A 12,908-nucleotide genomic window follows, 5' to 3' on the forward strand; every position below is an offset into this window, starting at 1 on the left:
AAAACAAATCCACAGATTGGGTTTGGTTCGGTCGGTCAGTCGTTCAGTCGGTCGGTCGGTCGGTCGGTCGGTCGTTCGGTCAGTCGGTCGGTCGGTCGGTCGTTCAGTCGGTCGTTCAGTCGGTCGGTCGTTCAGTCGGTCGTTCAGTCGGTCGTTCAGTCGGTCGGTCGGTCGGTCGGTCGTTCAGTCGGTCGTTCAGTCGGTCGGTCGGTCGTTCAGTCGGTCGGTCGTTCGGTCGATCGGTCGGTCAGTCGTTCGGTCGGTCGGTCAGTCGTTCAGTCGGTCGTTCAGTCGGTCGTTCAGTCGGTCGTTCAGTCGGTCGTTCAGTCGTTCGGTCGGTCGGTCGGTCGTTCAGTCGGTCGTTCAGTCGGTCGTTCAGTCGTTCAGTCGGTCGTTCAGTCGGTCGTTCAGTCGGTCGGTCGGTCGGTCGGTCGGTCGTTCAGTCGTTCAGTCGGTCGTTCAGTCGGTCGTTCAGTCGGTCGGTCGGTCGGTCAGTCGTTCAGTCAGTCGTTCAGTCGGTCGGTCGGTCGGTCGTTCAGTCGGTCGGTCGGTCGGTCAGTCGTTCAGTCAGTCGGTCAGTCGTTCGGTCGATCGGTCAGTCAGTCGTTTAGTCAGTCGTTCAGTCGGTCGGTCGGTCGGTCGTTCAGTCAGTCGGTCGAACAGAATCAACATTTTTTATTGGTCAGAGAGGTGAACAGGTGAACAGGTGTTGGTCCGTCACATTTATTTTCACTGTGTCAGTGTGTCGTGACCTCTGACCTCTGACCTCTGCCTCAGTCCTGGTCCAGACTCAGTTCGGGTCCACCAGACTGAAACCAGCAGAGCAGAGTGGTGATGAATCCAGCTGCTGGTTGTCAGGAAGCAAAGTGACTCGAGAAGAACAACAGAAACCTCCCCCGACGAGACGACTAATGAGGGGGGGGGGGGGGAGAGGGAGGGAGAGAGAGAGAGACAGAGAGAGAGAGAGGGAGGGAGAGAGAGAGAGAGAGGGAGGGAGAGAGAGAGAGGGAGAGAGAGAGGGAGAGAGAGAGAGAGAGGGAGGGAGAGAGGGAGGGAGAGAGAGAGAGCCGCTCAGGTGTTTCTCTCACTGTTCAACAAGAGGAAACAATACAAGGACCAGCAGGAGTACTGGTTCTGTTCTGAACTGGACCTGGACCAGAGGACAGACTGAGATGCTGATTGGTTGAGCAGCGGCTGTCACTGTTTTTTATTGTTTTTGGACTTTAATGGACGGACAGAGAGAAGACACGACGGCTCAGTGATCACCAACAGCTGCAGGTCGGTTCAACCACTGAACTGGGACCAGCTGGTTCCAGTCTGGGTTTACTGGGTCCAGCAGACTGAGTAGAAGAAGAACCAGATGCTTTAGAGAAGTCAGAGTAGCAGCAGTGTGATGAATAATGATCTCGTCTGTTTCTTTCAGTTCTTCTTGAGTTTCCTTCACTTCTTATTTTGTGTTTGTTCACTGAAATAGTTGTTCTGCTGCTGAACGTGTGAACGATCTCTGAAGTCCTTCCTTCCTTCCTTCCTTCCTTTCTTTCTTTCTTTCTTTCTTTCTTTCTTTCTTTCTTTCTTTCTTTCTTTCTTTCTTTCTTTCTTCGATCCAGCTTTCATGGAAACAACAGCTGGGAGCTGTGTGTTACTACTGATGTGGTTCAATGGAATTATTGAATCAATCAGCACTGTGGTTGTTCACTGGTTTCAGTTGGTTGTTCACTGGTTTCAGTTGGTTGTTCACTGGTTTCAGTTGGTCAGCACTGTATTAATGGATTAATGTTCTAATGTTGGTGGAACAGGTGAACAGGTTCAGGTGTGAGCAGTGATGCCATGACAGGTGTGACATCACAGGCTGGTTGTGTAGTGTTCATAATGAGGCTGAAGTTGACAAGCAGCAACAACACTACAACAACAACAACATGACAACAACAACCTAACAACAACAACAAAAACATGACAACAAAAACATAACAACAACAACATGACAACAACAACATAAAAATGTGACAACAACAACAACATGACAACAACGACATGACAACAACACCAACATGAAATCAACAACACCAACATGACAACAACAACAACAACATGACAACAACATAAAAACGTGACAACAACAACACGACAACAACAACATGACAACAACACCAACATGACAACAACAACAACACCAACATGACAACAACAACAACAACATGACAACAACAATGCTCATATAAATGTAAACTGACTGTGGTGGTTTATTACATAACATGCTGGTTTCAGTTGGTTGTTCAGATGTTTCAGTTGGTTGTTCAGATGTTTCAGTTGGTTGTTCAGTTGTTTCAGTTGGTTGTTCAGATGTTTCAGTTGGTTGTTCAGATGTTTCAGTTGGTTGTTCAGATGTTTCAGTTGGTTGTTCAGATGTTTCAGTTGGTTGTTCAGTTGTTTCAGTTGTTTCAGTTGGTTGTTCAGTTGTTTCAGTTGGTTGTTCAGATGTTTCAGTTGGTTGTTCAGATGTTTCAGTTGGTTGTTCAGATGTTTCAGTTGGTTGTTCAGTTGTTTCAGTTGGTTGTTCAGTTGTTTCAGTTGGTTGTTAATTGGTTTCAGTTGGTTGTTCAGTTGTTTCAGTTGGTTGTTCAGTTGTTTCAGTTGGTTGTTCAGTTGTTTCAGTTGGTTGTTAATTGGTTTCAGTTGGTTGTTCAGATGTTTCAGTTGGTTGTTCAGTTGTTTCAGTTGTTTCAGTTGGTTGTTCGGTGGTTTCAGTTGGTTGTTCAGTTGTTTCAGTTGTTTCAGTTGGTTGTTAATTGGTTTCAGTTGGTTGTTCAGTTGTTTCAGTTGGTTGTTCAGATGTTTCAGTTGGTTGTTCAGATGTTTCAGTTGGTTGTTCAGATGTTTCAGTTGGTTGTTCAGATGTTTCAGTTGGTTGTTCAGATGTTTCAGTTGGTTGTTCAGATGTTTCAGTTGGTTGTTCAGATGTTTCAGTTGGTTGTTCAGATGTTTCAGTTGGTTGTTCAGTTGTTTCAGTTGTTTCAGTTGGTTGTTCAGTTGGTTGTTCAGTTGTTTCAGTTGGTTGTTCGGTTGTTTCAGTTGGTTGTTTCAGTCGGTTGTTTCAGTCGGTTGTTCAGATGTTTCAGTTGGTTGTTCAGTTGTTTCAGTTGTTTCAGTTGGTTGTTCAGTTGTTTCAGTTGGTTGTTCAGTTGTTTCAGTTGGTTGTTCAGTTGTTTCAGTTGGTTGTTCAGTTGTTTCAGTTGGTTGTTCAGTTGTTTCAGTTGGTTGTTAATTGGTTTCAGTTGGTTGTTCAGTTGTTTCAGTTGGTTGTTCAGATGTTTCAGTTGGTTGTTCGGTGGTTTCAGTTGGTTGTTCAGTTGTTTCAGTTGTTTCAGTTGGTTGTTCAGTTGGTTGTTCAGTTGTTTCAGTTGGTTGTTCGGTTGTTTCAGTTGGTTGTTTCAGTCGGTTGTTTCAGTCGGTTGTTCAGTTGTTTCAGTTGGTTGTTCAGATGTTTCAGTTGGTTGTTCAGATGTTTCAGTTGGTTGTTCAGATGTTTCAGTTGGTTGTTCAGATGTTTCAGTTGGTTGTTCAGTTGTTTCAGTTGTTTCAGTTGGTTGTTCAGTTGTTTCAGTTGGTTGTTCAGTTGTTTCAGTTGGTTGTTCAGATGTTTCAGTTGGTTGTTCAGATGTTTCAGTTGGTTGTTCGGTGGTTTCAGTTGGTTGTTCAGTTGTTTCAGTTGTTTCAGTTGGTTGTTCAGATGTTTCAGTTGGTTGTTCAGTTGTTTCAGTTGGTTGTTAATTGGTTTCAGTTGGTTGTTCAGATGTTTCAGTTGGTTGTTCGGTGGTTTCAGTTGGTTGTTCAGTTGTTTCAGTTGTTTCAGTTGGTTGTTCAGTTGTTTCAGTTGGTTGTTCAGTTGTTTCAGTTGGTTGTTCAGATGTTTCAGTTGGTTGTTCAGATGTTTCAGTTGGTTGTTCAGTTGTTTCAGTTGGTTGTTAATTGGTTTCAGTTGGTTGTTCAGATGTTTCAGTTGGTTGTTCAGATGTTTCAGTTGGTTGTTCAGATGTTTCAGTTGGTTGTTCAGTTGTTTCAGTTGGTTGTTAATTGGTTTCAGTTGGTTGTTCAGATGTTTCAGTTGGTTGTTCGGTGGTTTCAGTTGGTTGTTCAGTTGTTTCAGTTGTTTCAGTTGGTTTTTCAGTTGTTTCAGTCGGTTGTTCAGTTGGTTCAGTTGGTTGTTCAGATGTTTCAGTTGGTTGTTTCAGTTGTTTCAGTTGGTTGTTCAGATGTTTCAGTTGGTTGTTCAGATGTTTCAGTTGGTTGTTCAGTTGGTTCAGTTGGTTGTTCAGTTGTTTCAGTTGTTTCAGTTGTTTCAGTTGGTTGTTCAGATGTTTCAGTTGGTTGTTCAGTTGGTTGTTCAGATGTTTCAGTTGGTTGTTCAGTGGTTTCAGTTGGTTGTTCAGATGTTTCAGTTGGTTGTTCTCTGGTCTCTGTGGTTCCAGGTGAAATGGGCTGTCTGGGAGGGAAGACGGAGGAAGAACGACTGGATGAAAAAGCAAAGAGAGAAGCCAACAAGAAGATCGAGAGGCAGCTGCAGAAAGAGCGACAGGCTTACAAAGCTACACACAGACTGTTGCTGCTGGGTGAGAGACCTGTCTGTCTGTCTGTCTGTCTGTCTGTGTCACCTGTCTAACCTGTCTGTCTCTCACCTGTCTGTCTTTTACCTGTCTGTCTGCAGGTGCAGGTGAATCAGGTAAAAGCACCATAGTGAAGCAGATGAGGATTCTTCATGTGGACGGTTTCAACGCTGAGTGAGTCACAGTGACTTGATCAGCTTTTGTTTTGAAAAGTCACCAGTACTTCCTGTGATGTATAGTGTCATGTGTCCACACAGAGCCTCACCTGCCAGCCACAGCTGAGGGTCTCTCACTCCTTTAACACATTACACTGTGTCATAATACATAATCAAATAACTGTTGTGTCGGGTCTACTTAGTTACTGCTCTATTTAGTTACTGCTCTACTTAGTTACTGCTCTATTTAGTTACTGCTCTACTTAGTTACTGCTCTATTTAGTTACTACTCGAATTAGTTACTGCTCTATTTAGTTACTGCTCTAATTAGTTACTGGGCATAAGTTCAGTTTCAAAGCTTTTCATTGGCTGACATGATGAATATTGATCACAGTGAGTCTGATAAAGATGTTTTGTTTTTCAGAGAGAAACAGCAAAAGATTCAAGACATCAGGAAGAATGTGAAGGATGCTATAGTGGTAGGTCACATGACCTGCACCACACGACCTGCACCACACGACCTGCACCACATGACCTGCACAACATGACCTGCATAACATGACCTGCACAACATCACCTGCACCACATCACCTGCATCACATGACCTGCATCACATCACCTGCACCACATGACCTGCACCACATCACCTGCATCACATCACCAGATGACTGTAACATGAATTAAATCCTGCGATCGGTCCGAACAACAGAAAAACTGATAAAATAAAATAAAATGCTGAGGCATGAGAGGCTGCAGTATTGACAGTAATAATAATTTAAAGCACATTATTTGTGTGTTGTAAAGTCTGATGGCACCAGGAAGGAATGATTTCCTGTGAGGTTCCTTTAGGCAGCAGGTCGAATGAGTCTGTTGCTGAAGCTGCTCTTAAGATTGTGTGTGTGTGTGTGTGTGTGTGTGTGTGTGTGTGTGTGTGTGTGTGTATGTATGTGTGTGTGTGTGTGTGTGTGTGTGTGTGTGCGTGCGCACGCTCATATGTGTGTGTGTGTTTCAGACCATCGTGTCAGCCATGAGTATGTTGACTCCGCCTATGCCTCTGGGTAACCCTGGCAACCAGTTCAGAGTCGACTACATCAAGAGCATCGCACCGCTGTCTGACTTTGAATACACAGAGGTAACACACACACACACACATACACACACACACACACACACACACACACACACACCCAGTGTGATGTCAGTCAGGTGTGTGACAGAGTGTTAAACCTGAGATCCTGTTCAGTTGGGTGACGTAGCGCTGAGCCCAACAAACGCTCTGGTCTCAGAGTTGAATAGTAAGTGTGTGTGGCTGTGCAGGAGCAGCCTGATCCATAACTGATCAGAACTGCTGTCTGACACTTTGATCCGAGTGTCTGGACCCTGATGTGCTGCTGGATGGACAGAGCCAATCAGAAAGCCAGTCGTGTGTCATGTGACGTCTGTATTGATCAGCTAAACAGGTGTGACGGAGCTGATCGGGAGCTGATCAGATGATCAGAACACGCTGAGACCGACCTGCCATCACTCAGGTGACCTCAGCTGCTTCCTGTCTCTCTGCAGCAGACACACACAGGAGCCCCTTTTAGTTAGACAATGCGCCACATGTGCAGCCAGGTAAAGGCTGCAATCTGCCTCCTTGTCTCTGTGAGGTGTAATATTCCTCCTTTTCAAAACAGCCGCCACTGGGGGAGGCGTAAACATGTGACGTGACGTGAAGCACGACGTCGGGCGTGAACAGTGACGAGTGACCTGGTTATTGACGATTCTCTCGGCTGTGATGGTTAGCACCTCCCGGATCTCAGCGGCTTTCCAGTTGCTCATCTTGACGTCCGCGGATGAAGTGATGAACTGACTGCTGCGATCAGCTGTTTCCTGCTTTTAAAACTCCCGGCTGTGGCTCGCACAACAGCGCACGTCTTCGACACCTCCGCCCATTTCACGCAATTGCCGGCACATCGACGCCTTGGATTTACATAGCAATGGAGGCGGCAAAACGTGTACCCCCCGAGGCGGCATATTGGCGGACCAAAACAGACCCAATATGCCGCGCTCTGTCTGAATTCGCCGACCTAGCCACGAAAAGGACAGCCAAATTGGCGGCTTGCTGTCCAGTGTAAAAACGGCTAGTATTTCCCAGCAGTCAGTGCACATGATGTTCCTCTCATGGTCTCCAGTTTGACCTGAATGTCTTAGAGTGGACAGACACGGAGACATTTTGGTTGCTATGACATTAAGCTAGGAGCTGCAGGTGATTGACAGTCTGTCAGCCTGTCAATCGACCTCCTGCTAACACCACAGGTGATGGTTGGTATGTGTGGTGTTTGTCCCACCCCTCCTCCACTCTGATTGGATGTGTGTGTTATTAAAGTGACAGAGATCCAGGTGTCATCGTGTGATGACTTTATCTTTAAATCCTGCGTCTGAGCTGCTGAGGTGTGAAGTAACAAAGTACAAATACTTTATAACTGTACTTCAGTATATGTTTCAGGTATCTGTACTTTACTCGAGTATTTATTTTGACTTTTGCTTCCGACATCTGAACTTCCTCCTCCTCTCACTACTTGAGTTGTAACGGACCATGTTCACCTGTTGTCCTCTGACATCACACTGACGCCTACATGTCATACTGATGTGTTCAAGGTCATAAGTCCGATAAACGAAGGTATTCTTTTTTGTTATTATTCCACCAGCTCGACCTGATCGATCAGCAACTGAAAAGACACAGATAGATCAGATCCGAAGGACTCTGGGCTGTAACTCAACATATTTAATAACCCGTTAACTTTAACTTCTGTCAAACAACTAACGTTAGCATTCAACCTCTTCCTGCTAACATCACTTTTAGATAGTGTTACCTGAAACCATCATTAACCTCAGGTAGACCTGCAGCCCTCACAACATGTGGCTGTGTGACGTCCTGAGAATGAGACTCAACAATCAACTATCTTTGTGGTGCGTTCAGGAACAGCTGGGACAAATCCTACTGATTCTACCTTTAACTTTAATAGTCTTTGAATTATATTAATATGACGTGAGCTTCAGTTAGCTTTGACCACACATGTCCTTCAGAGGGAGACTTTTTACTCTGATACTCTGAGTACATTTCAGAGCCTGAACTTCTGCTGGAGGAAACACTGTGACACCTGTGTTCACCTGTAATGAGTCATGGACAGGTGAGCTGATCTCTGACTCCATTAAACAGGTGAACTGTTCCTTTAACGCAGCACCAGGAGAGTTGTTGTTTGTTTTAATGATGTTAATGACCTGATGTAACGAGAGAGCCTGGGACTGAACCCACACAGGACCACACGCTCACTGTGTGTGTGTGTGTGTGTGTGTGTGTGTGTGTGTCTGTGTGTGTGTGTGTGTGTGTGTGTGTGTGTGTGTATGTGTCACCTGAGGCCTCATTATCCAAACATCTTGACTCTCTAAAGACACAAAGAGACAAAACAAGTGTCTTCCTGTGTCGCCTCCAAACTGCTTCAGCTTCTGTTTTTTCTTTTCTGACGCTGCTGCTGATTGGTCAACAGGATACGTGCAAACGCACTCACACACACAAACACACTATAGGTCACTGCTGTCCAATCAGACGACATCACACTGAACTACAGGAGCACCTGATGAATATCAGTTATAAAATTCATAATAATTTTAAAAGCCTCCGTTGATTTAATACATGTGACACATTTATATTTAAAGTTTCCATCCAGTCATAAAGAAACATCATGTCAGTCTTCAGCTGATTCCTTCAGCTCTCATGTTTCTGTGATGTCACAAAAACATTCATGAAGTTTGGTTCAGTAATTAATTTATTATAGTTCTTCTGAGCATGTTATCATAAATATACATACAGTGAGTTGAACCATCAGTTCAGGTGATTATAGAAAGTTGTGAATCAAATGTTCTTTGTAGCATCTTAACTTCTTCTGACTGGTTCTGATTGATCACAGCTGATCATTTTAATAGAACCTGTCTGATACAGACATCAGACACAAACACAAACACAAACACTACAATGGGAAAGTCTAAAGAGCTCATTATTGATCTGCACAAGTCAGGAAAGTCACTTGGAAATAGAAAACTTTTCAACTCTCTTGGCCCGCTTTCACACAGACAGCATTAGCAGCCTGGCTACAGTTAGCAGCCTGGTTAAGGTTAGCAGCCTGGCTACAGTTAGCAGCCTGGTTAAGGTTAGCAGCCTGGCTATGGTTAGCAGCCTGGCTACAGTTAGCAGCCTGGTTTGATCTATAAACCTGATCTCAGGTCTGTATGAATCAGTAGCAGGTTTTGTAGAATGACGGTGGTTCTGAAGCGTCTCTGGTCTCGGTGCTGAGAGGAGACACAGATCAACAGGGTAACAGACTTTGACACAACACCGGAGCGTCTCCGTCCAGTGAACGTCTCCGTCCAGTGGACGTCCGTCTGTCCACTCTTGTTAAACTCGGTTTCCGCCAGCAGCTGCTATAACTGGTCCTTCAGTTTGTTTGTTTGCAGCTGAACATGTGATGAGCTCGTTTCTATACTCTTCTGATTGTTACGCTTGTTGTTTGTTGTTGTTATTTTGCTTTGTCTGTGACTTTTCCACAGTTTCTTAAAGATGTGATCAGACTCAAGTGTTTGTTGTTTTATGAAAACTGCTGTGTGTCTGGTCTGTGTGTTCTCTTATTAATGATGATGATCAGGTCTAGATGAGATCAGCCACATGTCACCACCCAGTCGCCAAAACGACCACCGCCTCTTTTGGGTGAAAACAAACGTTGTCAAAGATTGAAAACAGGTTGTAGTGACACGTCTAAAAGCTGCTGTGTCTCAACGGTTCTGATTTCATTGACTTCCCCAAAGAATAAAGGACAGTAAGAGAAGAGATCTGTGGCTTTGGTCGTCCACAGAGAGGATGAAAATAAATAGTAAACTGTGAGACCGAGCCAGTCAATACGTGTCCGTCTGTGTCAAACACCTCATCACAGGTGAGTTAATGATGTCACTGAGTGAATGACAGGTGAGCCGGTTGTGTCTGTCGATGGAAGAGAATCTAAAAAGAGTCTTTGTAAAGTTGGAACTACAGTTTTTACTGTGGAAAAATACAGCGACCTTAAAACAGCTGTTTTTAGAATGGAGTTTGGTTGAGCAGTGTGTCAGTGGACAGATTTAATGTTAATTAAAACTGCAAGCAGTGATGAACGGGCCCTCGACCCACGTACGTCGAGCTGTGGCGCCGTCGGAGAGCGCGTGCATCCTACCTAAATAGGATACATGTCACCCAAAACACAACAGAGAAATTTGCAGTGACTTCCTGTGTCCAGTTGGTGGCGCTATGGATATGAGACAGCATTGATGCATAGTTATATTCAGGGTGAAACCCTGTAGATGTGTGAGGAATTTGGTGTAGATTGGAAATTGTATGTTTGAAAAAAGAAAATGCCTGCACACAATCCAAGATGGCTGACTTCCTGTTAGGGCGAGAAATTCCACAAAATGAATTCCTGTCTAAATCGATGAGACCTATGAGTCCTGTGAATTTCATGACGATCAAAAATGTTTTTCGCGCAAATTTTCCAAATTTTGTTAGGTGGCGCTATGGAGCCCCCTGGCCACACCCACCCCAAATCATGTTGAATTATCAAATTTTTTCACCAGATGTGACGTATGTTCCGAGTTTGGTGAGTTTTGGGGCATGTTCAGGCCGCCACAACTGGGTTTAAAGAGGTGGATGAATAATAATCCTTACAGATTCAATAGGGCCTCGCACTAGTCAGTGCTCGGGCCTTAATAACACAAAGTGAGCTGAGCTGCTTCTCATGATGAAGCTGGTAAAAACAGCATGAAGTCACGTCTTCACCTCCTCTCAGCTCGGAGTCACACTCCACTCATTAACCACAGAGACACACAGATGTAATCAGATTACAGTAAAGAGTCCTGATGAGAGGTAGTTGTGTGTCAGGTCGGTCCACTGTGATGCAGACTGGGACTGAACGGACTCATCATCACTGTTTCTTTATGTTTCTATATGATGACGCTGAACGTAGATCAGCTACAACATCACGTGACTGTCTGGACCAAGTGTTTCACATCTGAAGACCTAAAGACACAAACACTTCTCTGGTTTCATGCTGTTCATCTAGTAGAGTCCTTACAGTTTGTGTTGAGCGCCGTTTAAATGAGAAGGGTTGTTTTCACACAGAAGGGGGCGGGGCCAAAGGTAGGGTTGATCTCACCTATCTACATGATCTATATGACACTTCCTGTTTACAGTCGACTGTCTGTCTCTCAGGAGTTCTTTGAACATGCTCAGAAGCTGTGGGAGGACGACGGCGTCAAGGCGTGTTTCGAACGCGCCAACGAATATCAGCTGATCGACTGCGCTCAGTAGTAAGACACACACACACACACACACACACACACACACACACACACACACACACTTCATCACCCAGAACAACTTTGACACTTTAAATCCCAACAGACCAATCAGAGCGCTCCACTAACCCTGACGGAGCTATCACAGCTCTGGGTGGGGGTGTGTTTGTGGGGGGGTATGCATGTGATGCTTCCTTACCTTGTGTCCTACTTCCTGTCTGTGTGTGTGTGTGTGTGTGTGTGTTTTGCAGTTTCCTGGACAGGTTGGACTCAGTCAGGAAGACAGACTACACACCTACTGACCAGGTAACAGACCAACCAATCAGCCTCCAGTGTTCAGGATGAGTCGTCTGTTATCGGGCAGTAAAACACCTTCTTCTCCTTCTGCTGCAGGATTTGCTGCGCTGCAGAGTTTTGACTTCTGGGATCTTTGAGACAAGATTTCAGGTTGACAAGGTCAACTTCCAGTGAGTGTGTCTGACTGTGCACCTGTCCCACCTGTCACACCTGTCACACCTGATACACCTGTCACACCTGATACAACTGTCACACCTGTTACATCTGTCACACCTGATACACCTGTTGCATCTGTCACACCTGATACACCTGTCACACCTGTCACACCTGATACAACTGTCACACCTGTCACACCTGATACATCTGTCACACCTGATACACCTGTCACACCTGTTGCATCTGTCACACCTCATACAACTGTCATACCTGTTACATCTGTCACACCTGATACAACTGTCACACCTGTTACATTTGTTAACCTGACACACCTGTCACACCTGACACAACTGTCATACCTGCCGTACCTGTCACCTTCACATCTGATACAACTGTCATACCTGTCATACCTGTCAAACCTGTACACCTGTTACACATGATACAACTGTCACACTTGTACACCTGTCACACCTGCTTCAACTGTCACACCTGATACAACTGTCACACCTGATACATCTGTCACACCTGATACAACTGTCATACCTGTCACACCTGACACAACTGTCATACCTGTCACACCTGTACACCTGTACACCTGTCACACATGATACAACTGTCACACCTGATACAACTGTCACACCTTGTACACCTGTCACACCTTATACAACCGTCACACCTGATACACCTGATACAACTGCCACACCTTATACACCTGTCACACCTTATACAACCGTCACACCTGATACACCTGATACAACTGCCACACCTTATACACCTGTCACACCTGTCACACCTGACACAACTGTCATACCTGTCACACCTGTCACATTCACGCCTGATACAACTGTCACACCTGATACAAATGTCACACCTGCTTCAACTGTCACACCTGATACAACTGTCACACCTGATACATCTGTCACACCTGATACAACTGTCATACCTGTCACACCTGACACAACTGTCATACCTGTCACACCTGTCACATTCACACCTGATACAACTGTCACACCTGATACAAATGTCACACCTGATACAGCTGTCACACCTGATACAGCTGTCACACCTGCCACACCTGTCACACCTGTCACCACTGTCACAGCTGTCACACCTGTACACCTATCACACCTGATATGCCTGATACACCTGTCACACCTGCAACATCTGTCACACCTGCCACACCTGTCATAGCTGTCACACCTGTACACCTATCACACCTAATACAACCGATACACCTGATGCACCTGATATGCCTGATACACCTGTCACAGATGATACACATGATGCACCTGTGAGAACTGTACACCTGTCATACTTGTGTTACGACCAGGGCCTCGGGGAA

The 12,908-nt window shown here is 45.1% G+C and overlaps 1 protein-coding gene across 1 annotated transcript in view; it reads left to right on the forward strand.

The window, feature by feature from the left end:
* The first annotated feature begins 4,471 nt into the window (after positions 1-4,471).
* gnal (guanine nucleotide binding protein (G protein), alpha activating activity polypeptide, olfactory type) overlaps positions 4,472-12,908 on the forward strand; it is a 13,563-nt gene continuing 5,126 nt past the window's right edge. The window contains exons 1-7 of the mRNA XM_073488451.1: positions 4,472-4,607; positions 4,703-4,775; positions 5,181-5,235; positions 5,769-5,888; positions 11,028-11,125; positions 11,365-11,419; positions 11,507-11,580. Coding sequence (XP_073344552.1) covers positions 4,472-4,607; positions 4,703-4,775; positions 5,181-5,235; positions 5,769-5,888; positions 11,028-11,125; positions 11,365-11,419; positions 11,507-11,580 — 611 coding nt within the window. The remainder of the gene's footprint in view (positions 4,608-4,702; positions 4,776-5,180; positions 5,236-5,768; positions 5,889-11,027; positions 11,126-11,364; positions 11,420-11,506; positions 11,581-12,908) is intronic.

Source organism: Pagrus major, chromosome 19 (assembly GCF_040436345.1).
Source record: "Pagrus major chromosome 19, Pma_NU_1.0".
NCBI lineage: Eukaryota > Metazoa > Chordata > Actinopteri > Spariformes > Sparidae > Pagrus > Pagrus major.